At 42.0% G+C, this 25,866-nt stretch overlaps 6 protein-coding genes across 6 annotated transcripts; all 6 read right to left on the bottom strand.

The window, feature by feature from the left end:
- Nucleotides 1-555: 555 nt before the first annotated feature.
- Nucleotides 556-2,612, bottom strand: LOC115673269 (protein phosphatase 2C 37). The gene is made up of 4 exons (XM_030595380.2): nucleotides 1,909-2,612; nucleotides 1,488-1,808; nucleotides 1,279-1,384; nucleotides 556-1,157 (listed from the first exon to the last, which is right to left on the bottom strand). The coding sequence occupies exons 1-4, from the start codon at nucleotides 2,377-2,379 to the stop codon at nucleotides 814-816; spliced, it is 1,242 nt and encodes a 413-aa protein (XP_030451240.1). The 5' UTR covers nucleotides 2,380-2,612; the 3' UTR covers nucleotides 556-813.
- A 7,498-nt stretch (nucleotides 2,613-10,110) lies between these two features.
- LOC130137373 (uncharacterized) lies at nucleotides 10,111-11,112 on the bottom strand. Its single transcript, XM_056308321.1, has 3 exons — nucleotides 10,622-11,112; nucleotides 10,465-10,537; nucleotides 10,111-10,219 (listed from the first exon to the last, which is right to left on the bottom strand). Exons 1-3 carry the CDS (start codon nucleotides 11,021-11,023, stop codon nucleotides 10,128-10,130), a joined length of 567 nt encoding a protein of 188 aa, XP_056164296.1. The 5' UTR covers nucleotides 11,024-11,112; the 3' UTR covers nucleotides 10,111-10,127.
- A 162-nt stretch (nucleotides 11,113-11,274) lies between these two features.
- Nucleotides 11,275-12,582, bottom strand: LOC115673273 (L10-interacting MYB domain-containing protein-like). The gene is made up of 2 exons (XM_030595386.2): nucleotides 12,113-12,582; nucleotides 11,275-12,014 (listed from the first exon to the last, which is right to left on the bottom strand). The coding sequence occupies exons 1-2, from the start codon at nucleotides 12,434-12,436 to the stop codon at nucleotides 11,814-11,816; spliced, it is 525 nt and encodes a 174-aa protein (XP_030451246.2). The 5' UTR covers nucleotides 12,437-12,582; the 3' UTR covers nucleotides 11,275-11,813.
- Nucleotides 12,583-15,184: 2,602 nt separating this feature from the next.
- Nucleotides 15,185-18,081, bottom strand: LOC115673272 (tropinone reductase homolog At5g06060). The gene is made up of 5 exons (XM_030595385.2): nucleotides 17,884-18,081; nucleotides 17,584-17,791; nucleotides 15,843-16,059; nucleotides 15,631-15,737; nucleotides 15,185-15,538 (listed from the first exon to the last, which is right to left on the bottom strand). Exons 1-5 carry the CDS (start codon nucleotides 17,970-17,972, stop codon nucleotides 15,344-15,346), a joined length of 816 nt encoding a protein of 271 aa, XP_030451245.1. The 5' UTR covers nucleotides 17,973-18,081; the 3' UTR covers nucleotides 15,185-15,343.
- A 2,750-nt stretch (nucleotides 18,082-20,831) lies between these two features.
- Nucleotides 20,832-23,842, bottom strand: LOC115672993 (thylakoid lumenal 15 kDa protein 1, chloroplastic). The gene is made up of 8 exons (XM_030595004.2): nucleotides 23,624-23,842; nucleotides 23,405-23,515; nucleotides 22,973-23,068; nucleotides 22,815-22,887; nucleotides 22,221-22,282; nucleotides 21,583-21,664; nucleotides 21,150-21,210; nucleotides 20,832-21,065 (listed from the first exon to the last, which is right to left on the bottom strand). Exons 1-8 carry the CDS (start codon nucleotides 23,744-23,746, stop codon nucleotides 21,014-21,016), a joined length of 660 nt encoding a protein of 219 aa, XP_030450864.1. The 5' UTR covers nucleotides 23,747-23,842; the 3' UTR covers nucleotides 20,832-21,013.
- A 557-nt stretch (nucleotides 23,843-24,399) lies between these two features.
- Nucleotides 24,400-25,695, bottom strand: LOC115673364 (LOB domain-containing protein 29-like). Its single transcript, XM_030595517.2, has 2 exons — nucleotides 25,267-25,695; nucleotides 24,400-24,940 (listed from the first exon to the last, which is right to left on the bottom strand). Exons 1-2 carry the CDS (start codon nucleotides 25,543-25,545, stop codon nucleotides 24,551-24,553), a joined length of 669 nt encoding a protein of 222 aa, XP_030451377.1. The 5' UTR covers nucleotides 25,546-25,695; the 3' UTR covers nucleotides 24,400-24,550.
- Nucleotides 25,696-25,866: the final 171 nt, after the last annotated feature.

Genomic DNA, 25,866 nt, shown 5'->3' with positions numbered 1-25,866 from the left:
CTACACTTTTTGTGATTGACGGAAAAAAAAAGAAAGAAAAGAAATGGAATTCTCTCTTCTAGGATGCAAAAGCCAACATAGGAGAGGTAAAAAAAGGAGCCTTAAGGATAGGATTTGAACGGTTTCCAATCGCGCGCATCACGAGCAAACGAAGACGAGAGAAGAAAGGGACCCCCTCCCTCTCTTTTTCATAAAAGAGGTTCGTAGCTGGCGATTGTCCCCTCCCACGGTGGACCATCTAAACAGGTCTTCTGCAGGTAGATTTAATTACGCAAATCTAAATATCCAAAAATACTAATTTAATCATCAACATTCCAATCGTATTAATTTAATCTATCATAAATTTTTTAATTGTGTCAATTTAATTTTTTCCATTCTTGATTCAAAAGGATAAGAAAAAGGATAAGAGAAATCCTCGCCCCCAATCCCAAATCGCAGATTCCCTCCTCGACCCATCATCGTCCCAGAGCTCGAAGAAGGGGGGGGCGCAGGCAATCTTTCGCCCTCGACACGTTGCAATCCACCCATCATACATCAGAAAATCAAGCCACGCGATTTAAATTTAAACTTTAATTAAGGATTTCACTCGGGTAAATTGCCATTTTGTCATTCGCCTGATGTGAAAAACAATTACAATCCTACTTTTAAGAGCTTTAGTTACAGTTCGGAAGAACTTGAAATCTCTCTCCTCCTCCTCTTTAGAGAGCCTCCGCCATTTTCTTCGGGTCACTCCACGGTCCATCTACAAGCTGTAGTAAAATATCAATACGGGGCTAATTATTAAAGCAAAATGGGCAAAGGAGCGGCGCTCGACTATTGTTGTCGTCGGTCTCTCTTCAGATCGACCACCACGACGCTCACGTTGTCCGTGCTGTGCCTCGCCAGCGCCAACTTCGTCAGCAGTATCGAGGCGTCGGAGCAGGCCTTGTCCGAGCTCTCCGCGTTGGCGCCCACCGCCAGGTCGGAGATGGGCGACCGCGGCGGGGAGGGCGGCCTCTGCGCCCGCAGGCACATCCGGGCCACCCCGCAGGCCGTGTCGTTGGAGACCACGTCCCAGAGCCCGTCGCTGGCCAGGATCAGGCACTCGTCCTCGGTCGTCCGGTCCATTATCGTCACCTCTGGGTCGGGTACGACGTACGGTTTCAAGTAGTTGTCACCTGGCAGAGAGAGGAAAAGAGGACAAAAAAAAAAAATCCGACCCACACGTCAGCGACGCTACGTGGAGAATATACACGTGGCGATCGATTACAGGTTGGGCAGCGGCGAGGGAATACTCACCGATGGCCCGCGACATGGCAAGGACTCCGAGGACGCGCGCGCCGTCCCAGTAGATCACCCGGCCGCCGGCGTTTTGGATCCGCTCCAGCTCGTCCGGTCGATCCGGCTGCCATACGTTGAAAGGAAAAGGAGGTTAGTAATGCGTGTGGAATTCACGCGCCGCCAGCGCGGCGTGAACCGCGAAGATGCTTGCGGTGCCGGTGACTGACCTTGTGATCGGACGAGAGGGGTATGGCGACGCCGTTGCGGCAGAGGACGGCGCGCGAATCGCCGCAGTTGGAGACGATGATCTTGTCCGGCGTGACGATCGCAACGACGGCCGTCGATCCGACGGCGTCGCACTGCGGAGTCTGGAGCTCGCACCGGCAGTTCGAGGTCTTGGCCACGTCGCTCCACTCCTGCACCTCGCTGTCCATCCTGGCGAAGCTTCGCTCCATCGCCTCTTTCCACTGCACCGAGGACTCCTTGTTGTAGTTTCCGATCTCCTCCCTCACTATCTCGTGCAGCCTCTTCTTACACTTGATAGCAACCTGTAAAAACCAAACGAACCCTAGAATTAGCGCCGTATTCGCAGTAAAGCCTTCGCCAGGTTTTGGATATGTGTTCTTAAAAAGTTCCAGAGGCAATTACATGAGAGCAACCGTGGCCGTCGAAGACGCCGAAAAGGTGCAAACCCTTAGGTTTCTGCGGACTTTCGCTGCATAACGAAGGTTCGACGGAAACGGCGTCTTCCATGTCCCTTCTCCGGCCACAGACCGAAGTCAACCCGAACTTCGGGCACTCCCGCGGCTCGACTTGCAGGTTCTCCCTCGAATTCGACGACCCGTCCGCCCTCGCGACCTTGATCTCGCTCGCGCCTTTCCCTTTCTCCTCTTCCACCCTGGCCTTCCGCGGCTCGCGGGCCTCCACTTCCTCGTCGAGCAACACCTCGATCCTCGGCCTCTTGCGGCCGCTCTCCAAGGAAGGCGGCGGCACGGCCACGTCGGCGACGAACTTGAACGGTCGAGGCTCCAGGATCCGCAGCCTCGAGCCCCGGGAGCTGGGCTCCACGGGAGCCGACGGCTCGCTCTCCCCGACCACGCCGCAGCAAATCCCAGCCATTACAAGAATTATATATCTCAACTCCCGATCGACTGAACAAACCAAACCGACCCACCTCAAGTTCCGACCACAGCTTCGATCGAGTTCTAGCTTCGCTAGCTCCTGAAGGCGGAACGAAACCCTAGAGGATGAATAGAGAGAAGCAACAGAAGCAGCAAGCGAAGGGGACAGAGAGAGAGATACGGAGAGATCTGTTTTCAGGGAAATGGAGGACCCATTAACGATGGAGGCTTGGGCGCGGCGACGGACCATTTTTGTAAAGGGAAGGAGAGAGAGAGAGAGAGAGTGTGTGGGGCCCGACGAAGGGCCTCTTCTGCCCTACCATTTTTCTTTTTTTCTTTTATCCTTTTTCTTTTCTTCTCCACCTGGGGGCCACAGGCCGGGGGGTGGGGGTGGTGACAGACGGGCAGAGGGGCTGCCCGGAACACCGGCCCGGGCAGGGGACCCGACACCTACAGTTGGCGTGACGTCGAACCACTTGACGCGAGATGGGCCGATCCCCGCCGTCCATTTGCGCATCTCCCGACCCCGGGAGGCCACAACGTGTATGATTAGCTTTTTCGTACGGATTGACGTGGCCCAATGAGCACTCGACAACAACCGGGGCGTCCTTACTTTACTGACACGCATGTGGTCCTATCCCCCCCCCCCCCTCGCTCTCTCTCTCTCTCCTCGTTTAGTCGCCTTTTCGGAGTCCTTCCTCGTTTGATTTCTCTCTCTCCCTCTGTCTTCTCCTCGACACCGTATGATGTTTTTTGTCGATTTTTTTTTATATTTCAATAGAAAAAACAGGGGGAAAAGCTGGTGGTGTTTGTGGTGGGATATGACCACGTGGCGAGATCGTAGGATACGAGATTCGGGTGAGGCCATTCTCGCAGACGAATCGTCAGCGAGGGTTCACGTTCACGGTACCTACTCTCTATGGCAGGAGGATGTTGCCTACCATTTCCCCAGAATTTTCTGATGCCCTCTTTGAACTACTTCGTTCCACGTAACGAAAAATTGAGACCATTCGTGTCCTCGCGCCATGCGAGGATCGATTGATTTGAATCCAAAGAAAAACTTTGAATTATTTTTGTCATTTTTATCTGTAACTCTACTTACTCTCTTGAATTTTTGTTATACCTCTTACAAAGTGCAGAAATCGAACCTCGCACTTACGATACTAGCATCCCCCTAATTTATTTACCAGCAGGGCCGCATGCCTATTGGCTGAATTATTCGTCACGTGCCCTTCTAAACGAAGGAAAAAAAGAGATATATTATGGATGATATATAGATCAAGATCATGTGAGGATGTCTTTTGTTGGGTATCTTATGGTATCGTAACGGTTCGAGAACGAGCGTTAAATGTATGTGTCGATATCTGATTGATGATGATTGTATGCGATAGATTCAATCAGTGTCGAAAATACGGAAAATGGCTAATTTTTCACGCTATAAGTGTAATTTACCGTCACAATGCTCTGGTGGAGGGAAACATAAATTCAAGCATCAATTTTATATGTTTGGTTTTAATTGATTAACCTTAATTTTCTCCCCGAAAAAATGTTCTCCCGCATCGATCAGGAAGGTTTTGATTAGATACCGATGACTCCCCCACGTGCCTCCCCTCCATTCGTCGGGACGGGAGACCCGGCGCGTGAGACGAAGACGCGGGGGGGGAGTGGGCGGTCGTTGTCGTTCCACCAGTTGTGTTGTAGGGGGGGGGGGGGGGCGAAAGGCGTCTACGTGTGATGGGGACGCGGGACACGTGTGGGACCAGACGTCGAATTCGGTTTGACGCTTCACGGAATATCTGAGGTTCCCCCCGACACGTGTCGATCAACTGACGTGGAGGTGATGGTGCAAAAGAGACTCGCGAACGGACAAACGCCTCGGGCCTCCCGCCCCGACACGTTTCAAGCACACTGCCTTGCCCCCTCCCCTCGGTCTCCGGATTTATGAATTGTTAAACTCTGCCGTCCTTCTTTGCAATTTCCCATATTTATATTCCGCCCCCACCCCCCGCTCACGCTCCGAAATGAGCTCGCTTTGCTTGACTTTTGACCCTTCGTATTTCTCTCCTCGCTACCTAATATACACTCCTTCGATGGCGAGCTAGGGTTTCGCTTTCGGGATTCGAATTTAATACTTCGTATGGAGCACAATTACTACAGATCGCGATAACATCGCATGGGGAATACCGAAAAATGGGGTTTCGGCTTTTCGCAATGGAATGGAGATTATTCATCTAACTCGATTATTACAAGGGGAAGAAAGTTTGATTCCTCTTTTAGCCACGCGAACTCGATATGCAGGGCTACAAATCTTGTCAAAGCCTACCACGCACGAGGGAGGAAACTTCGAAAATTGGACACGAAACTTTGGCATCCTATGCCACGTTAAAAATTGCGTGCACGTTCGTCTCCTCTAAAAGCTGACATCATAAAAATCTGTGGTCCATGCTTCAAATGATGGGTCGGAATCCAACGAATTCCAATGCTTCAAATCACGACGTTCCGAATTTTGGGGGACATGCCGCCATTGTACTAGCGGCAGCGCTATTTAATGTGTATTGGCAGAACGATTAAAAACCAAGTCAGGGGTCGATCGACACCGAAGCAAACCATTTGCGGTGGTCGGCCGTGCCCGCGAAGCGCTGACATTCGCCGGAGCTGCCGCGATGCCGGGCACCCGCAAGGGAATCGCCACGCGCGCCCGCCCGCCCGCCTGCCAGCCTGTCGGCGTCGCTGATATGACCCCGCCGACCCCACGCGACTCGGCCAGCCTAACTCCCCGGAGGGAGACGGCGGTCAGCCCGGTGACGTCACCGGCGATCCCCTCGACGACTTCCCGGACGAAAAAGGAGAAAAGGAAGGGAGTTAAAAAAAACCGGAGGCGCAGTATTTTTATAAAACCGCCCCTCGTTTCCCGTTCGACGGAAAATCCCGCCCAGGATTGGGTGACTCAGGTGCCCCGAGACGCCGACACGTGGGCATCAGGATGGGGACCGTCCGACACGTCACCCGTCGGTCCATCCCACGAAGCGGTTTCCGCAGGACCGCCAATGGAGACAGCCACATGTTTATTGCTCGGGGAAATATATAAAAAAAATTGTGGAGGAGAGAGATTTTTGTTTTCCCCTTCCTCTTTTTTTCGATTTTTTTATTTATTTTTTATGTTGAGTAATTACGATGGGGGACATTGAATGATGTTTACGCGAGTGTGCAATGCATCTAGAGGGTTTAGGTTGGTGTCGCCTCCCTATGTTGAATCTCAGATATTTTTTCATGTCAACTTAATATTTTTTTCCTTTTCTGAAAGATGTTTCGCTTATGACTTTCGATCGAGAAGCAAGGGGACGAGAAAGAAAATCTCTTATTTTTCGGTACTTGAATCGTTTAGCAAAATAAGTTAACGGAATATACTTTTCAAGTCGACCGAATATTTATACTTAAATTCAGAAAATTGATTTCCTTTTTTAAAAATCGAAAATCATTTTTCAAGATATGACTAGATGTCGACGTTTGTTCCGTAAACCTTACATTTGAGCACAAGAATCCCAACACTTGTTCATGGGCGCCCTTAACAGCGGCACTGGGCAAGGGCCGGGTTCACTGGGGTCCATTGTGGCCAAGCCAGAATCTAAACTGGTCGAACCCCGAGTCCACTGAGGTTGGGTCGAGACACCGGCGCCCGTGACCTACTTAGAACTCCACCGTTGCCCAACTCCTCAACGTCTCGGCTTGGGTCCACAAAGGCTAACCTTAAGACCCTGGTGCTCGTGCCCAGATCTCTAACATCTAGGCCAGGGTTGGCCTGGCTTAGGTCCACATCACTCGGGCCGAAGACCTTGTGCCAAAGATCGGGTCCGTCAAGGCTGGGACCATGACCCTAAAGCTAGTGCTCGCGTCCTCGACGCCAGGGCCTATGTCCATCGAGGTCGCACCCATACCCATCAAGGGCGGGTTTTTGAACTTGGCACCTGAGCCCACATCCCCGATGCTCGTACCCTTATCCATAGAGGCGAGGCCCACGACATTGGTGCCATGCCTTGGACACTAGCACCCGAGCCCAGGACGACGTCCCCACCCCAGGTCCCCCATGTACCTGCCTTGGTCTCAAGTCCATCGAGGCTGGGTCTAAGATGCTAGCACCCTCTCAGGTCAATCAAGGCTAGGCTCGAGACCCGAGCACCTGCGCCTAGGTTCAATGAGGCCGGACCCGTGTCCATCAAGGTCAGGTCCAAGACCTCTCAGTGCCTAAGCCTGGGTTGCTAACACTTGCACTCAAGTCCATCGAGGCTGAGATCGAGACCTCGGAGCCTATGTCCTGGTCCCCAATGCTCGGCTCGGGGTCCATCGAGGCTAGACCCCTGGACCTTGGTACCCGTACCCAATTCCCTAGTTGTCTATTCGCTCGAGCATGACACCTAGTTTGCATTACGAACATTCTATCAATGCACAGACGCGGAATTTAATCACAATTAGTATTGCATGCACGGTTTCTGTAACTTTTTTATACGCATCCTCTTTCATCCCCCATTGACATTAATATGAACAGTTAGTCACTTGCTAGAAAATAGAAGTAGAACTATATCTATCAACGGTTCGATGTAGAATGTAAAAATTAAAGATTCCACTGTCTGTGTATTCAACGTGTATCCATTTAATCATTTCAGCATACCTCTTATGTATTTTAACATTTTTCATCTTACAAAATCTTTAAAAAAAAGGGGGGTCCAAACCATGAAACGTTTTTCTATTATATGCTAATTTTTCGGTTCAATAATTTTTTTTTATCAACTGATAATTCGAATATTTTGTAATAAGGTGGTTTTGCGAAATCAATTAGATATGAATCTTTTGCATTTTTTACTATTATAGGTCTCTCGATATTTTCTCCCTGAGAAGAAGAGAAAAATCAACAAAAAGGATAAGAACAATACAATTGGGGTCGAAAAAAAAAATGGTATTTACGTGCAGTCTTTTATGTCGTAGCTGGCTGGGTTGGGCAGTATTCCGGCTACGGTGCAGTGTATTTACGATTTGGAGGGCGTCGTCCTCTGGAGATATTTTTCCCAATTTGGATAATTTGCTGAAAATGCTATAAATTATATGCTGATTTTGATTTTTACCCCCACATAATCATAATTTAGAGAGTGTTTTGGTCTCGTTATAAGCCGATCAAGCAGCTCCTTTGGATTTTCAGCCAAAATGAAAAACACTGCTTTAATTAGAAAAAAAAAATCTAGAAAGTAATTTAAAACAAATTCAGATGTTACCCCTATATGTCTTTTTTTATTTTAAAATTTAAACATTAAATAAAAGTTGGATCTAAACCCTTACCAAACACAAGCAGGCAAACACCTACTTAGCTGACCAAACTTTGAAATTCTTCCCCTAAATCCCCGGTCAGATCAGTCTACCGCTTTCGATGTTCATTAATTCATAGTAAAACCACGATCCTAAATTCGGCTGACACATAATTCCAGGCCTAATTGGACAGATTCTTACGCACATTCAGCTGGTTCGGTAAGCTTGTTTAGTGAAAAATGGATGATTCGAAAAATATTTTTCTAAAAATGATAACTTATATCGTTTACAAAAAAAATGAATAAAAAATATTTTCATCGTTCACGAAAAAATTTAGATTTAAATTATTGTCATCGACTAATTAGAAAAACATGTTTTAAATCATTTATTTTCCGCCAAACAAACGAGCTTTAAGTTGAATAAGTTCGTGAAAGACTTATCCGATGTCGCAAATTGTTCCTTTTTCTGTTCTTTTTTTTTTTTGGAGGGGACGATAATGCGCAGGGCTGGCATGGTGTCTTAGGGTGCGAATGGTAACCATTCTGCTCCAGAAATCAAATTCTTGCTAGAAATTGATTTATGGAGGAGAAATCTGTTTGGTAAAACATAACTAATTCTGATCCAGAAATTGATTTCTGAAAGAGAAATCTGTTTGGTAAAACATGAGGAAATTTTTGCTTATGGATGAGAAATACATTTGATAACGGCGTGTCAATTCTATTTCCGTAACAAAGATAGTCCGAACTCAATTTTTGAAAAAAAAATTCAAAAAATCAAAAAATAAAAGATTTCAAAACTTCACAGAATGACTAGAATACTTGTGGCCACACACTTTGAGTGAAATTTTAATTTTTTTATGTACCCAAAAAAATAAAAAAATAAAAAACTTACCAGAATGGCTTAGAATAGCTGTGGCCACCCACTTTTAGCGAAATTTAAATTTTTTTAGGTGCCCAAAAAATTCAAAAAAAATCAAAAAATCAAAAATTTCAAAACTTCACAGAATGGCTTAGAATACCTGTGGCCACACACTTTGAGTGAAATTTAAATATTTTTAGGTGCCCAAAAAAAATAAAAAAATAAAAAATTTCAAAACTGATCATAATGGCTTAGAATAGCTGTGGCCACCCACTTTGAGTGAAATTTTAATTTTTTTAGGTGCCAAAAAAAAATAAAAAAACAAAAAATTTCAAAACTGATTATAATGGCTTAGAATAGCTGTGGCCACCCACTTTGAGTGAAATTTTAATTTTTTAGGTGCCCAAAAAAATAAAAATTTGAAAAATTTCAAAACTTCACAAAATTGCTTAGAATATCTGTGGCCACCCAATTTGAGTGAAATTTAATTTGTAATAGGTGCCCAAAACAATCAAAAAATAAAAAATTCAAAACTTCACAAAATGGCTTAAAATACCTGTGGCCGCCCACTTTGAGTGAAATTTAATTTTTTTAGGTGCCCAAAAAAATAAAAAATTCAAAAATTTTAAACTTCACAAAATGGCTTAGAATACCTATGGCCACCCACTTTGAGTAAAAATTTAAATTTTTGGAGGTGCCCACAGGTATTCTAAGCCATTCTGTGTAATTTTGAAATTTTTAATTTTTTGTGGGCACCTAAAAAAATTTAAATTTCACTCAAACTGGGTGGCCACATGTATTCTAAGCCATTCTGTGAAATTTTGAAATTTTTGATTTTTTGAATTTTTTTTTACACCTAAAAAAATTGAAATTTCACTCAAACTGGGTGGCCACAGGTATTCTAAGCCAAAAATGCATTCGATAACAGCGCGCCAATTCTATTTCCGCAACAAAGATAGTCCGAGCTCAATTGCAAAATGTTATTTATCTTAACCTACAATGCATGATATTCGAGGCAAAATCTAGTACATTTTTTTAAATCCTCAAATAGAAAGAACAGAAATTCCAAAATAACATGTCATTACAAGAAGACCTGGTACTAAATCCTCAATTACACATAATACGAATCCTACAATACAACATTATATTACAAAAGGCAAAAAAAGCAAATAATCCTCGAATAATAATAATGGAAGTACAATACAATAGTGGAAAACCGAATTTCATGGAATCTCCGGCATATGATTATCCCTAGCCATTTTATTGGCAATACGTTTCCTGATAATGTTCATCTCGTTTCCCTCTTCGGTCGTCACTATATCATCTGTACCCTGTTCAGTAGCTTCACACACATAATCTGGATCTCCATATATGGACAAATGCTTATCCATCCTGTCTTGCTCAATGATGTAGTTATGAATCGCACAGCATGCAATTACAATCTGTGTTTGTTTTTCAAATTTAAATGGAGGCATATGTCTCAAAACAAAAAAAACAATTCTTCAAAGCCGCAAAGGATCTCTCAATGATATTCCTTAATGACGAATGCCTGCGGTTGAACAATTCTTTTGCTGTTGTTGGTCCCCCACTTCGTCAAAATTCTGGTATATGATACCGTTTGCCTTTAAATGGTGTTAAAAATCCTGGACTTGAAGCATAACCAGAATCGACGGCGTAGTATTTGCCTGCAACAAAGTATCATGGATTGATCATAAAATGCAATCCAAGCAAACTCATAAACACAAATACTCGTTATATATCAAAGTAGCACCTGCGGGTGGTCGAGGAAACTGTAGGTGATGTGTGTCAAGTGCGGCCGATAACACCCGGCAATCGTTCGCTGATCCTTCCCAACCAGCATACACAAAAGTAAATCACATATCAAAGGAACACACGCACAGCACGTTCTGAGTAGTTGTGCCTTTTCTACCTCTAAATCGTGTTTGCATACGTTCAGGTACGGTAGCATGAATATGGGTGCCATTCATAGCGCCTATGCACCCCTGTCATTTAATTAAATACATACATTAGACAAGATTATGAGCAAAACTAACCAAATGGTGCAAGGAAATGTACGAAAAACGTACATTGAAGTAACGATTAAACTTTGGCTCAATCCGAATTTCTTCTGGGACAACATCAAACGAAGGAGGTACGGTAATCTCCTTCGCCAATTCCAAAACAGCTTTCAACACCGCACCAAAGTACTTGCTGACAGTCTCTCCTGAACGTTGGAATCTCTCACATACAGCTCTGTTGGAGTTCTTGTGACAAATCATTAATAAAAACATGGCAACCTGTTCATCTACCCTAACATATCGACTGTCTGCCAACCAACCTCTTGACTTGAGCAAACCATAAAGGTTAAGAAAAACATGTCTCTCCATTCTAAATGCTTCGTATACTCTATCCGAATGTCCATGAAGAAGCTCGCTAACCCATTCGGGTCCTGTCAATACACTATTCCTAATACGTTCTGTCCTGTGCATGGACCTACGCAACCAAGCAGTAGACAACCATACCAACAATATATTCAACTCATCCTCATCAAAGTCTTGTTCACCTGATATAATTGTTTCACTTGATGCTACTTGATCATTAGACCAGCTACTTTGATCCACTTCCATATTACCTAGGCCATCATGCGAAAGAAGAAGATAAACTCAACATGTCAGTTGGGAAGCTAATACATTTGAACTGATATGTTGGGAATTTAATACCACTCGACAGATAATTATGGAATTCAATCACATTAAAGCAAAGTTTCAACATCATCACAAATGCATACGAATAAAGACAAGTCAATGTCTGAAATACATAAGTGAAAAGCCGAAATGAACTCAAACATAAAACGGCATATTATAGCCCAACAACTACTCAACAGCCCAACTACTCATCCATAGACTCAATAAAGGCAACTCTCATTTCGGGAAGACATGTCAGGAAGCCCTCTCTCCAAGAGGCATTACTGACAGCACGATTCATAGCTTTGATGTAAAGAACCTTGTCCAAGTCATGTATGGCATTTAGGACGGCAGCCACAGCTGCTACAGAGTAAGGGTCCACAGGTGTTGAGGACTGTGAGGTAACGGAGGCACTTGATGTTTGAACCGTCTTAGCTTTGATCATCTCTTGAATGGCTTTGCAGGTCGCGTCAAATGAATGTGAACTGCTCTTTCTCCTTCTCTTGGCATTTGGAGTCCTATCCAACCTGTGGCTTTTTGGAGGTGGGCTCGCCGGCACGTTAAATTGTTCCACATTAGCTTGAGTTTCGAAAAACTATTCTGATTCGCTTAGGTCAACATGAACATCATTGTCACCACCACCACCACCACTATCGCCTGTACCCTCCGACGGCGCCACGCCTTGCGCATTTCCTATTGCAAACTCCCCAGTGGCGTATGTATCCCCAAACACAACACAAAGCTGTGAATACAAAGGAAATTCGTCTTTCCTGAACTTGGCCCATTCAGTATTAGCCTGCGCCATTTTCAAAATAATATCAGGCAGTACTCAACCTTTTATAAATCTTACATTTGAGGTTTCAGCAATAAGAGGACCTAAGTAAGTAACATCACCTTGATGTGATTTGCCCAGACAGTTTCATCGTCCACGACAACCCTCTTGCTCTCATCGTCCCATCCAAATCCTGTTGTCGAAAGCAGCTTCTTGAAACTACCATATTGTCTCTTCAGTTTCCGTGCCTTGTTCTTGAACTGTGGTAGACTAAAGCGAAGTCCTGTTTGTTTATTAAATTCTCCCTCAATGTTAATCCACCCTACTCTGTTGTAGGTACATGATGTGCGATTTCCCTTTTTTACCTCATTCACCATCAGACTTACAAACAATTCGATCAACGACTCAATCCACTTTGCCATGTACATGTCTTTGGAGGATTCCATTTATGTAAAATCGATGAAATTTCAGGGGCAAATGCTGGTAATGGCGATTCAACAAACAAACAATAATTAAACAGAGGAGCACATCTACAAAAGACAACATAAATTGTACCTGAGCAAAGAATTTCACACCCTAAAGTAGCCTTGTTAGAGCAGGAAGAGTCTTAATCCACGGGTTCTTCCTCAATTGCGTTGATGGGACTTAGTATGTGAATGTAAGTAAAACTGCTATTGCAAATGGTCCAGAGCTCCAGAAATAGCCATTACCTTGAGAGATGCGGGAATAGTCAGTATAAATGAACTAAGGCACATATCAAAGCAAGAGCACAACAAATCTTGAGGGCTAACAGGAGAAGAAACTTGATACTTAAACAGCCTATTATGAGCTGCCGTACAATCTCTAGTATCTAAGCTCGTGTGCATAAGAATGTCAGAAACATATTATAAGCAAAGATAAGAAAGTGCCTCAAGGAACAATTTTTGACTCTACAAAACCATAAATAAGCAATGACTGAATGAATGGAGCAGTTAAACTGTGATAAGAACCAAAATCTTCTTGTGGTGTGATCGCTATTTTAACTATTCTCAGTGCAGCAAAGAGATCAGAATTCCAATGTATTAAATCCAAAAGGCAATGCATGGAGCGGCGAGGCACTTGGACTTTCAAATTCAAATTCTGCTTGGAACAAGTGTGGCTCAGATATAGACTAGGGAAAAGTAGAATACCACGAAAGACACTTGTTAAGATCTGTTGTAACATAGGACATGAAATAATATCATGTAAATTCAAAGAATTTAACATATGAATAGCTGATGCTCAGGTAAAGATATAGAAGGGACGAACTATGCCTCTTTCAAGACATAAATTACATGAAAAGTACACATGTAAATAGACCGGGGATCAATTTTGTAAGGGACTAAGCTGGTAGACAAATACCACAGAATCAGACAAGCAAGGAAGCAGAGGAAGGCAGCTTCTTAGAAGAGTGTAGTCCCTGGCAAGAATGTATCGCTCCTAAGAAGTCAGTTCCATTAGATAAACCAATAAGCTGTAGCATCATTGACTAGATTTCTGTTCTTCCATTTATTAAATCAGAAGAGCTGGAACAAGACAGATGAATCACCCTTAGTCAATCAAAAAACAATAAAAAGGAAATTCTTTTGTATTGTCGTAGTAAATAATGCAAACAGATACATAAAATTTCAATTAAAAAGAAGAATCAAACATAAAAAGCAACTCAGAGTGATCTCTTCATAATAGAGCCACATTGCTCTTAGATAGTCACCCATAAAAGAGACAGTGACACTATAATGAATCCCCATCCCAAAAGTGAGATGACTCGGACCAGAACATCTAAATGAGTTAACCTAAAAAGACTAAACTTAGTCTACTGGCCACAAAGAAAAAGAACAGAATAATGCTTTCCCCATTGCCATAACAAGCAATCTATAATAGACAGACGATACATAATCAAAACGAATTAATTTAACCAATCCATAGAAGAACTTCCCTAAGAATGACCGAAATGTGAAGAAATGCTAAAGCAACGGAGATGATTGTGAGACCCAGGCCTAAGATCGAGAGTTTTCAACATGGGGATCTTAATTCTAGCCTCAAGAGCATAAGGTCAACCAGACCCAACACTAGAAATTCTCATTCCCAGAGAGAGAGACAGCTTCATACGAATTACCTTTTGCATAAGACCGAAGAGTAGCCAGAGTCGGAGATGGACATGATTCTGAGCTTCTGTTGTTCTTTCTGCTTTGTGTTCGTGTTAAGGCGGAGTGATACTTGGGTGGGAAGATCCGCTGCGAGTCAAAGGAGAGCGCTACGTTAGGAATGGAGAGTTCTCGCCAGACCGCTCCGCGGCATCTCGTTCCTTCGATTCCGACTCGATCGAGCGAGATTCGCGCGGGCCGCGTGCCCTAAAAAAAAGAATGCATTCCGGAACTAAAAAAAGAATGTGTTTTTACCAAACGAATTTTTTGTCCAGAATGCAAAAATTATTCCAGAATGTATTCCGGAAATTTTTTAACAAACGTCATTTTGTTCCGGAATGCATTCCGGAGCAGAAATTTTGCTCCGGAATGCATTCCATGCGCACCCTTAGGATCTCAGCCCAATCATTTGGCATTGAAAGCTCTCCAAGCCCGTCCAAACCACCAATGTTGATCGCCTGTCCTCACCCTCATCAAAGGATCTCAAATCACATATAACTAGACATCAACGTGCACATCGCTCGAACTGTCATACGACTTAAAATTAAAATGGCGATGACAAGTTTCACCACAAATACAACACCTTGTAAAAGGGGTACGCATAAAACTAAATTATCGTAGTTTGAAACAACTAAGTAGGGTAACAGAAATTCACAAATACATATGATAGACATCATATCGCATAAGTTACATACTATTTCTCAAATACATAAAAGCATCATAAACTGTTGGCCACTGACTAATGAAAGAAAGACCTTATATTAAAGCTATTTTGCTAGAATGAAAATATTTCCTACATTAAACTCAATTGTAGTGCCAATGCTATGCATTCAACAATTCAGAGTGTCATCAAAGAGAATTCACTGGTTTGCAGTTCTTGATACCAACGCGAGGTTTTGATAAAAACCAGTACGAGAGAGAGAGAGAGAGAGAGAGAGAGAGAGAGAGAGAGAGAGAGAGAGAGAGAGAGAGAGAGAGAGAGAGAGAGAGAGAGAGAGAGAGAGAGAGAGAGAGAGAGAGAGAGAGAGAGTATTATGGGCGAAAACTTCTGGAATATTGGAGCTAAGTTGAAAACAAATGTCATAACAAGAATATTCATAGTTTGCAGTTCTTATACCAACTTTCAGAGAGAGAAAGAGTGAGGGTTCCTGGATGGGACCGTTTCATCGAGAAGCAAATTGGTTTGACCAATCAATATAACAGCGCAGTTGGGTTAAACCCATTCACAGTCATCCCTCCATCAACAGAGATAACCTGACCCGTGATGTATGATGCAGCCGGCAAGCAAAGGAATGCAGCTAGTGATGCGACCTCCTTGGGTTCTCCAACACGCTGAAGTGGGGTCCGAGATATTATCCCGTCGTAAAACTCCTTGTTCTTCAGCAGCTGCAACATGAATGTTTTAAATGCGACACGGTGAGAGTAAGTTGCTGGTCGTAACCACAAGGCGATCAAAGACAGGGTAAAGGTTTAATTACATTTTCCACAAGCGAGGTCCTGATATACCATGGAGCTATGGAGTTGCTCCTAATGTTGTCTTTTGCCCATTCACAAGCCAGGTTCTTTGTAACTTGGTTCATTGCACCTGACCAAAAAAAACGAAGGGCATTTGGTTTTTCAAGACCCACAATCTTTTCAATAGCAATGTTGAAGAGAAAAGGGGGGAAAAAATCAAAATCAAAATTTCAACCTTTAGTGGCAGCATAAATAGATCCAGTGCCTAAACTGACGACCCCAGCAACCGAGGAAATGAAGATGATGCTACCAGCTCCTGATGCTTTCAGGAGAGGATGAGCAACTTGGCAAAGATGATAGGCAGAATCAAAGTTGGTAGCCATAATTTTTGAAAATTCTTCAGCTGTATAGTCGACGGTTGGCTTCCTAAAATTCGTTCCAGCATTGTTTATCTGGCATCAGAAACATCACATACTGTCATTTCCAGAGTCCAGTAAACAAGCTTTCTTCAAACAAGATGTACAATTAAATAATAAAGTCATCTCATCTATCAAATGCGGGAAAGCAGAATTCAAAACAAAAGATAGCCATACCAGAGAACGTATGCCTATTTATTGTCTATAACCAAAAGTGCAAAATGATGAAACTTAACAGACCATATAATGTTTCGATTTCAGAAATCCTAAAAAACAAAGGAAGGAACGAAATTGAGAAGAAACTCTAGCAATTGAATGGCTTTTGTTGCCTCCATTAGTTCTTTCTTATGAAATTGCCAAACTCAGATGAGTTTAGATTATTCACAAAAAAAGTATACAGATCCCAAAGTGTAACATTTATGAGAAAAGATGAAGCAGAAAGAAACAGAGAATAGCATGATTCTCTGCATCACTAATTTTCTTTCCATGACACTTTCCATTACATTGCTTATAAAAAAAGACCTCGTTCCTTTCAAGGAACCATTGTCCAGACACTTCCCTTTCTTATAAATATGAAAGTCAGTATGGTGGTTCTTTGAACTGCTTTTACCCGACCGACCAAAGTCCAAAATATCCACTCTATAATATGCTTGTGCGTGCGAAATGTGAATCCTTCAAAAGTTTGTCGAGTTTCCTCAATTCAGTGTTCACATCTTGTAGAAAACTTAGAATCCTCAACTCTCTGCATTTATGTTACAACCAAGCTTCTAGCCATGTAAAATATTTAATACTCAACTCTTATCATGGAGGCATTTCCTTGCAAGCAGGCTCTGTCACAAGCTTTACCGTCACTCGACTCACACGATCAATCATTGTTAGATATGGAAAGCATGAAGCATATTAGTTTAAGCGACTACATGGAAGGCATTGACAGCATACCCTTGCAACATCGTGGAAGTAAATTAAACCTCAAACACCTCACCTAAAATCTGAGCCTTGACATGTCATAACCTGGACGTGTCAGAACATGTAAACATCACTAATTCAGCTCGGTTACACCATATGCTATTCGATACAGTTGATTGATGATAACTACCGGCATAACCACATATCTAACTAGCTATGGTTCATTCTTTTCCAACATTTCTCCTTTTACGTTCCCCGGGACAAGGCAGAGCAATTTCCCCAGGATATGGAAGTCCGCGAGTTATATAAAACCCATGAATCAAACACACACACACAGAGAAAAGATTAAAAATAAAAAATCAACAAGCTGACCAGCTGTACTCTAAGCATTCGGTTGCCATGATCATCAAAGTATACGATCATGCCAAACATGTAAAGCTGCGAACTTCAATTATCATCCCTAAGAAACAGAACCGCCTTGCACGTGGGCCTAGTTTATTCAAGAAATAGAATCGTCATCGATCAATCCCCCGCGCTTGCCAGGACCATATTATAGTCATCACTTTCCACACCATCACAAGAACTACACGCGGTGCAAATAGCCTCAAGCGAACACAACTGCAGACAACACGTACGGAACAAATCAGAACTCACGAGAATGTTGAGCCTGCCGCCGAACTTAGAGGACACCTCCTTCATCAGATCCTCTCGCTGATCACGAGAAGACAAGTCGCAGACCGACCCGGTGACCCGAAAGCCCTTGCCTTCCCATTCCTTCAGGCACTTGCTCAGCTCGCCCTCGTTCCTCGAGCAGGTGTGCACGGTCGCGCCGAACCCGCTCAGCTCCTCCACTATCGCGTGCCTGAGGGGCGGAATTCAGTATCCAAATGATCGGAGGTTTCGAGAGCGGAGAAAAAACAGGAATTCTATCTGCCCGCCACTAAAAAGATTTACCCGATGCCGCGGGTGCCGCCGGTGACGAGAGCAGTCATGCCCCGGAGAGTCCATCGCGATGCTCTGTCGTTGCTCTGGGCCTCCGCCATGGATTCAGTTCTCAAGCTCTCTCTCTCTCTCTCGCTCGCTCTCGCTCTGTCTGGTTTCCGTGCGGGAGTTCGCGCGGGGAGTGGGGGTTGGTCGAAGAAGTCTCAAAGAGGAGAGAGAGAGAGAGAGAGAGAGAGAGAGAGAGAGAGAGGGGGTTGTTAGCTATCCATCGCTGTTTGCCACGTAATCTGAATTTTGTCTCTCTCTGCATTTTCTGGATAAGTGGGAACTAACTTTGGGCTAATTCTAAAAAAAAAACAAAACACTAATTTTATTTTGAGTGACAATTCTGATTCGAATTTTATTTTTATCTTATAAAAAATTACAAACTTTTACTTAAATCTCAAATCTAGTCCGAACAATTTAAAAATTTTACGTCACATGGACAAGATTTGGGGTAATACACATTTTTCTTAAATTTTTAATTATTAATCATTGGGAACTTACATTTTGTTATTGCTGTTAACCATCCCTTTATGTTTTCCATTAGTTTGTGACTTCTGAGGCATGAATGTGTACTTGATTTTTATTTTTATTTTGGGATAAGAGAATCCCTAAAACTTATTACGAAAGTGTAATTGAGTCCTAAAATTTTGAAAAAAATGCAATCAAGTCCTAAAGTTTGTCGAGTAAGTGCAATCGAGACCTAAAACTTTCAAAAAATGTAATTAACGGAAAGACTTGATTGGACTAATTTGACAAGTTGCAGGACTTGATCGCACTTTTTGAAAGTCTAATGACTCAATTGCACATTCGTGACGAGTTCTATGACTTAGTTGCACCTTATGAAAGTTTTAGGACTCAATTGCAATTTGGTGACAAGTTTTAGGATTTCCAATACATTTATCCGTTTTTTTTTTACAGAAGTCTGTCTTTTACACATGCTTTTTGTAAAGGACGTGAAAAGCAAAAAAGTTAGTGAAAGTTAAATTAACTAAAATATAATATTGCATAAAATAAGTATCAATAATAATACTACAAAATGAAAATAGCTAGAACTCTATGAAAATGTCGGTTGAATTGATGACATACGTTAAGAAAAGAAAACAATTAAGTGAAAAGAAAAAAAAGGTTAATATCACGAAAAACTTCAAACTGGTACACCTATGACAAATTTACCTCGAACTAATTTTTTGACCACCAAAAATTTTAAACTGGTACACCTATGACAAATTCACCCCAAACTAATTTTTTAACCACAAAAAACCCTAAACTGATGTGACAATTTTACCCAAAACTAATTTTTTGACCACAAAAAACCCAAACTGGTACACCTTTGACAAATTTACTCCGAACTAATTTTTTGACCACCAAAAATCTCAAATTGGTACATTTGCGACAAATTTATCCTCCGTTAAATTGAATTAATATCACGAAAAAAACACAAATTCGTAAACTTGTGACAAACAAAGGGGTAAAAACCAAACTGGCACACCTGTCGACTACCATGTGTCATCAAACTTAGTAATTTGACAGTAAAATTTAACGAAAACTAATATAAGGTAAATTTATCACGGGTGTACCAATTTAGGATTTTTCGTGGTCAAAAAATTAGTTTGAAGTAAAATTATCACAGGTTTACCAGTTTGAAATTTTTCGTGATCAAAAATTTAGTTTGGGATAAATTTGTCACATATGTACCAGTTTGAGGTTTTTCGTGATATTAACTCAAGAAAAAAAGACGCCTCGATAACAAAAGGTTAAATAACAAAAAAATTAAGTACTCATTTTGTATTTTCAAATGGTTTATTAATGCAAAAACATGATAGATCGATAATAAATATTTGAAAAATCATGTTAAATTTCGGCCGGTCAATTTCTTTTATGAGTTGAGGACATTGTTTCCTTTTAAAAATTATACTTCAAAATGAGGTAGATGATTTTTTTTTGGTCGAATACGTACATGATTTCAATTACTAATATTTTAGTTAGTTTGATTTTTCCCTCATTTTCCACGTTTTTTCATTTTTTGCAGCAATTAAGAGTAAAATAGAGATCGTCATAAGAAAAAGTGATGTGAAATTATACTTTTACCCCTTATCAATAATGTGTGCTGCACATGCTAACAGAAAAAAGAATAGCGGTAACAAAATGAAATCTCAGAGGGGGTATTGCGAAAAGATTGAAAGCTGGAGGGTAAATGTGTATTATCTCTAAAGTTCGAGGGGTTTTGTTTAATTTCTTCAAAAATATAATAACTGGTTTCATTTCAACCCGTGAACAAAAGTTGGATATAACAAGTTTTGGTGGCTTCAGTTTCCGCGTCATGCGCCTGTGTCGATTGATATAACAAGTTGATTCTGAAGATTCAGATCCTAATAATGCCTGCATCGGTAATTCCGTATGCCAACATGCTAATACCGGGTATTCCGACAACGCGAGAAGATGGTTTCTCAAGTAATCATCTGTTTGAGATGCTTACAGGACTATGCATCTCGACAATTCATTGCTTTTGCATTCATTCACTGTGACGATCTAAGCATTTCGAAAATTTACATTAAGACCTTATGTCTGGGTGGAAATGAGTTCGAACCCCATATGAAGACATCTGATGAAGGATGACAAAGAATTATCGTCCAAAATGATAAGAATCATCAGCTCTAAGATCAAACACATATAAGACAACCTTCTTTGGATCAAATGATCGAGCTATGTTCAGTTTTCGACGATTCGATGCGCTGCTCAATGATGATACAAACCCTCCTCTTCCTCCACTCATATAAATGTAGCTTATTGAACAGGGTGTAAGGGAAAGATTATAAACATCCGGTACCTAATCAAATACATCGAACAGGGTTTACGTCAGGCGTGCGAGAGAGATGATTAGGAGCTATATCATCGCGTTGAAGAGATATTATCCAAGTACCACACGATATACAGATCGTTTACATATATAAGGAAGCAAGCCCATCATTCTTGCTCAAAATACAATACAAACTCAAGATCTGGAGATCAATAGAAATCTCAGCTCCAACGAATAAGTCCGAGCTAAACTCTTTCCTTCATTGTCGTGCTATATACCCAGAAAAAAACTGTCGTATGATTAATTGCAAAGCAGTGTCTCACGTGTTCCGTTTCCAGTTGTAGGATTCACCCTAAAAGCAAAAAAAGAAAAGCAGTCCATATAATTACTGGCGCACAGATGATGAAACTAGCCACCTCTGTAATAAGATCTTTACCCATCTGCAACTTTGCAAAGGTACTCTCGTTGATCGTCTCTCAGAGGCACATCTGTGAAGTCTGCACACAGATGGAGTTAATAATCCAAACATTGCAATTTATCGAGAAAGTTAGTCCAAAACTGGGGCGTTCCTGGAAGTCACTGAATATTAAATAGATTCTCTTTTTCACTGGTCTTCTTGTGTGAAGAGTGAGAGTAAATATAGTGCTCATCTGATTCTTGTGATATCACGAGAAACGTTATTTCTCTAATTTCAAAAGGTGCTCAATGGATCGAACTCAAGGATTTATAATGGCAAATAAAGACCAGATATTTAATGTGGTAATGACAAATCCTCAGGCATACAAGCCCCAAATTAGCTTGCCTCATGAGCCCTAGAAGTGGAAAATTAAAGGCTTAGAAGATATAAGTGAATTGAAAATTTTACATACCTGCACCTTTTATGTTTGATCCCTTAAAAGATGTGTTTCCTGTTGCTAGTGCACCTTCTAAGTTAGCATTGTTTAGATTTGCCTGCAGAAGAAAAGAAGCAGTGCTTACATTTCACACGAATCTCATCGTTTACATTACTGGCAAGTATGTTTAAGTAGTCTCAAAGCAGATTCAGTCATGGCATGGTGACATGCATAAATTACATGCATTAATCTTCACCATGAAATCCCATCATCAGATTATTCTGATGGCCATCATAATCTATACTCTCTTCAACGGGGCAGTCAACGTGGTGGCAACTGATGTTGACAAAGCATTGAGACTTCAGCAGATTACTTTCCATTTGCAAAGGTTTAGCAGTTTTTCCTATTTATATTTACCAATTTTCATTCCCTTCCATTTTCAGAATACAAAAAATACTAGCTCCTCAAAGTTAAGCCCAAACCACTCGACAAACTCTGGAGTTAGTCTAGCCTCCCCTATTATCAGTTCCCTCAACAGTCAACACTTGGTTAGTTAAGGATATTGAGCATCCGTGGAGCATTTATTGAGCAGGTTTTACAGACGTTAGATATAATAAACAGTGGCCAAACACTTAGAAGATTGACGTGGATTAAAAGATATTCAAAAGGTGCACCTTTGTTACATTAGCCAAGGAAAAGTCGGCACCTCTGAGATCAGCATCTGAAAGGTCAGCCCCTAAACACCAGGTACGAAGCAGGTTATTGTGCCATAAGCGTCATGAGGAAAGGAAGTATAGAGTAGAACAACCTCTGTAGTAAAATGTTCATGATATCACCCTGTAAGGTTAATGCTTTTAACAACTTGGACCATAGGCTGTTGACGAACAGAAGAAAGTTTCACAAAACCCGTTGAAGTAGACAGTAAGTTTCATGTCAGCACAAAAATATTTCTTACCCTTGCTGGGTAAGAGTAAACAATTTCGGGAAAGACTATAGCACTTCACTGACTGAGAATTTCCACATTCGCAAAATGCGTTTCACTAATGTGCATCAAATCATTTAACCACTTTTCCAAGAGAGCCATTCAAGCATCAAAATTTCTAACTCTTGCAGGGTCTTATAACATCTTACAATTTAAAGAAATAGGTTTCTAAAGTGTCATATTCTAGTACTTTATTATACGTGATCGTCAGGTGCATTCCCTTACAATAGACAACTTATCACAGGCAAACCAAAGAACACTAAAGCAAAGAAGAAGGATGGAAAACCTGTCAAATCAGCATCGAAGAAGCTTGCACCGAGTAAATTTGCACCTTTGAAATTGGCTTGTCGGAGTATGGACTGAGGCAGAGAATTGCCTTGTCGATTTATAAGAATTCAATCAAAGACCACCAAAAGCACTCAATACAAATTATCTTAGGGGTACCGTTTTGAAGTCTTGTTTTATTAGAGTCTTGCCACTGAAATCCTTCCCGGTAAGATCCTGACCCCTTGTAACTCCCACACCGTATGGACCTCCTCCCTTGCATAAACAACCCCATAATCCCAATTCACAAACCGACACATTGAACGCCCAGAAATGACAAAAGAACTAAGAATTGCACGCAGGTCAAACATAACACTATTTTCATCACTCCATCCTGTGTTCTTTAATCTCACTGGGCTGAATTTTCACCCAAAAGACTGCCTATTTGACAGGAGGGGCACAAGTCCTTCCCTACGGAGCGGCAACCAAACGTGTAATTCGACCAAAATTTTGCCAAGAAAAGACTTACTCGATTCAAATTTCAATCTTGCAGCAGAATAAAATGAAACCCAAGATTCGTAGACACAAAGAGGCAACTCGAAATTAGGGTACCTTAAATGCGAGAGCAGGATCAGCAAAGAACAAGGAAGCGGACAAAAGGGCAAGCGCGCTTGTTCTTGCTACGGATTCGCACAATGCCAAAGGCGAGGCAAGATTTCGAACCTGCCACATTGGAAGCACCCTAACTGAGTAGTGACGATTCTTGATAATCACCCAGACCGTGAATAGGGAGCAAAACGAGAGTAGCGGTGAAGATCGAAACTTTCTTACCGGTGGACGAGAATCGGAGCAAATGGGGAGACATGAAACCCGGAGAGGAAGAGATTTGGAGGGAAAGAGAGGGGACTTTGGCGGGACTCTGGAAGTGCACGGAGAGACGTTGAGAAGCGCCATTGCATCGATGGAGAGAGTGGGGAGAGCGAGCGTGCTGGCGATGGAGAAGAAGACATGCGGTTTACTGGATAACGCTGTCTAAAATTCAGTTTGAAAAAAGGTTAGGAAATGGATAAATTGCTTGCAATAAAAGTTTTTGGCTGTCTCATCGACAGGTGATTATCACAAACCAACTCCAAGAAAATGTATAAACGTTTTCATTGTTAAAAGTATCCCATTTAATTCTAACGACGAGGATTAGAGAGCCAAATACTAATTATCGAGTGTCGAATAGGGTAGGGTAATCGTTGATCAAGGAAAGATTAGTAGAAATTATTGCTGCTCTCTAAAACATTTGATGAAAAATTCAAGCTTCATGATGAGGAGCTCGCTCCACCAAATCAAAGTTCATTAAGTTTTTGCCAAAAGTTACTGGATTAACGTCAACATCGGGATTGAGTTCTACCATGATGCTTTCTTTTTTTCCAATGAAGTTGTTGGCGATGCATGTCGTGTTTAATAAGATAAGTCATTCTTAATCCTACGTCATATCATTTTCCACTCCAAAATAGAATATGAAAAGTTAAAGGAGATTTTTTTTCCTATCTTATCCTAAACTAGTTCGTAGTAGCAATCAACCACAACCTAGCTAAATGTACATGGGATTCATTACATTAAACAGAGCAAAAAAATCTCATTTTCACCGAAATCATCACATCCCACTCCAAAATTGGCTCCGCCCCTTGGAGCCCAGAGGAAGCCGATGGCCATGCGACAACTGTATAGACTGCCACAGTTCAAAAAGCTTAGAACCTTCTTGGGACTTCACTTTCCTAAACCGTTTCCACTGTTCAGCCATGGACAACTGCTGAAGACCTCACGGTCCACACCTTCAAAAAGTCTCTCCAGAAGATTTGGGCAGTTGTCACAAAACGGATTCTGATCCTCCCAACCATAGAAAGGGGGGAACTGTTGGTTCATTGAGCTTTCCAAGGTCTGGAGGTTGGTGGTCGTTGCAGCTTCTGCCTGAGGAAGAAGTGGGTCCTGCAGATGGTTCAGATAGAATTGCATGTCCATGGCATCATTCTCCGAGAAGTGTGGTCCAGAATCGCAGGAGTTATCAGGAACAAATGAATTTCTCCAACTGGGAACCCCAACTCCAAGGTTGGCCATTTGGGTCCCTAGATTCTCTATTTCCTCCTGCAGATTAGCCACCTGCATGTTCATGCAAAGATAATCAGTACTCTTAGGTATTGCTCATTAAATTCTGATGACAAGTCATGTTTCTTAATTTCATTTGAGACCATATCATGAGGGATGAAAAGTTGGGGGGATTCAAGGTTGAGTAGTGTAAATACTGTATTGGTCACATCTAGAAAGTCCCTATTAACATAATCAAGCCCTAGCCCTGCGTAGGGCATGAGGTGGATGCATGAGAAGAGTCTGTACATAGTTCACAAAATAAAGGCATTAACTCCCTCATAACAGGACAAAGCCACAAGGAAACAGGACAGACTTGGTGAGAGAGATCAAAAGAAGACCTGCTCTTGGAGTGCAAAAATGTGAGCCACGCAGCCATAGACGGGATCACCCATCCTGGCCAGGGCTTCATAAGAAATGGTGATCGCAGCATCGCTTCGGGTGTGCACCGGCAGGTGCAGCAGCAGTTTGGACACATTGCTTGCGCCAAACACCTTGTGAACGGCCGCGAAATGGGTCGAGGCCTGGTCGTAGCAGAAATAAGGAGCGAAAACACAGTCACTGGTGCACTTCCTCCTCAGGAACTTGCATGCGCCACATGAAGAGCCAAGCCCTGTCATTGTCCTGACCCTTTTTAAAAACCAACAGTGTCAAAATGGGTAATGTTTTCGAGTGGTATTTACTTAAACTTTGGGGGAGGAACTTGTTTGTTTAAGATGAAGAAGCAGTTGAGATTTCCTCTTTATAACCATCATTTGAATAAGGGATAAATTTCTCTTTTGGTTGGGGCTGAGACTCAAAGAGACATTCTCCCTTTAATTAAAAGCGTGAGCAAACTTTTAGGTTTCCTTTGTGGCCTACATTGTCATTTTCAAATAGGGTAACCTTTCCTAAATTATGCCTTAAAAGGGCTCTTAATTCGTGAAGATTCTCCCCCAGTT

This window comes from Syzygium oleosum, unplaced genomic scaffold (genome assembly GCF_021117445.2).
Source record: "Syzygium oleosum isolate NSW1041296 unplaced genomic scaffold, Sole_v2.1 Sole_v2.02, whole genome shotgun sequence".
Taxonomy (NCBI): Eukaryota; Viridiplantae; Streptophyta; class Magnoliopsida; order Myrtales; family Myrtaceae; genus Syzygium; species Syzygium oleosum.
This window is presented reverse-complemented; position numbering and strand designations above follow the sequence as displayed.

Excerpts from the sequence above, each read along its gene's own strand:
- LOC115673269 (XM_030595380.2), bottom strand. The coding sequence starts at position 2,379 with ATGGCTGGGATTTGCTGCGGCGTGGTCGGGGAGAGCGAGCCGTCGGCT. Across the intron at positions 1,809-1,908 it reads ACGGCCACGGTTGCTCTCAT|GTTGCTATCAAGTGTAAGAA; the intron begins GTAATTGCCTCT and ends TGGTTTTTACAG. Across the intron at positions 1,158-1,278 it reads TGCCATGTCGCGGGCCATCG|GTGACAACTACTTGAAACCG; the intron begins GTGAGTATTCCC and ends TCTCTCTGCCAG.
- LOC115673272 (XM_030595385.2), bottom strand. The coding sequence starts at position 17,972 with ATGGCGGAGGCCCAGAGCAACGACAGAGCATCGCGATGGACTCTCCGG. Across the intron at positions 17,792-17,883 it reads GGCGGCACCCGCGGCATCGG|GCACGCGATAGTGGAGGAGC; the intron begins GTAAATCTTTTT and ends TCCGCCCCTCAG. Across the intron at positions 15,738-15,842 it reads TATTTATGCTGCCACTAAAG|GTGCAATGAACCAAGTTACA; the intron begins GTTGAAATTTTG and ends TTTTTTGGTCAG.
- LOC115673273 (XM_030595386.2), bottom strand. The coding sequence starts at position 12,436 with ATGGAATCCTCCAAAGACATGTACATGGCAAAGTGGATTGAGTCGTTG. Across the intron at positions 12,015-12,112 it reads TCTGGGCAAATCACATCAAG|GCTAATACTGAATGGGCCAA; the intron begins GTGATGTTACTT and ends AAAATGGCGCAG.
- LOC115673364 (XM_030595517.2), bottom strand. The coding sequence starts at position 25,545 with ATGACAGGGCTTGGCTCTTCATGTGGCGCATGCAAGTTCCTGAGGAGG. Across the intron at positions 24,941-25,266 it reads TTTTTGCACTCCAAGAGCAG|GTGGCTAATCTGCAGGAGGA; the intron begins GTCTTCTTTTGA and ends ATGAACATGCAG.
- LOC115672993 (XM_030595004.2), bottom strand. The coding sequence starts at position 23,746 with ATGGCGCTTCTCAACGTCTCTCCGTGCACTTCCAGAGTCCCGCCAAAG. Across the intron at positions 22,283-22,814 it reads CTTCGATGCTGATTTGACAG|GGGCTGACCTTTCAGATGCT; the intron begins GTTTTCCATCCT and ends CCTGGTGTTTAG. Across the intron at positions 21,066-21,149 it reads CTTTGCAAAGTTGCAGATGG|GGTGAATCCTACAACTGGAA; the intron begins GTAAAGATCTTA and ends TTTTGCTTTTAG.
- LOC130137373 (XM_056308321.1), bottom strand. The coding sequence starts at position 11,023 with ATGCACAGGACAGAACGTATTAGGAATAGTGTATTGACAGGACCCGAA. Across the intron at positions 10,538-10,621 it reads AGTTTAATCGTTACTTCAAT|GGGTGCATAGGCGCTATGAA; the intron begins GTACGTTTTTCG and ends ATTAAATGACAG. Across the intron at positions 10,220-10,464 it reads TATGCAAACACGATTTAGAG|GCAAATACTACGCCGTCGAT; the intron begins GTAGAAAAGGCA and ends ACTTTGTTGCAG.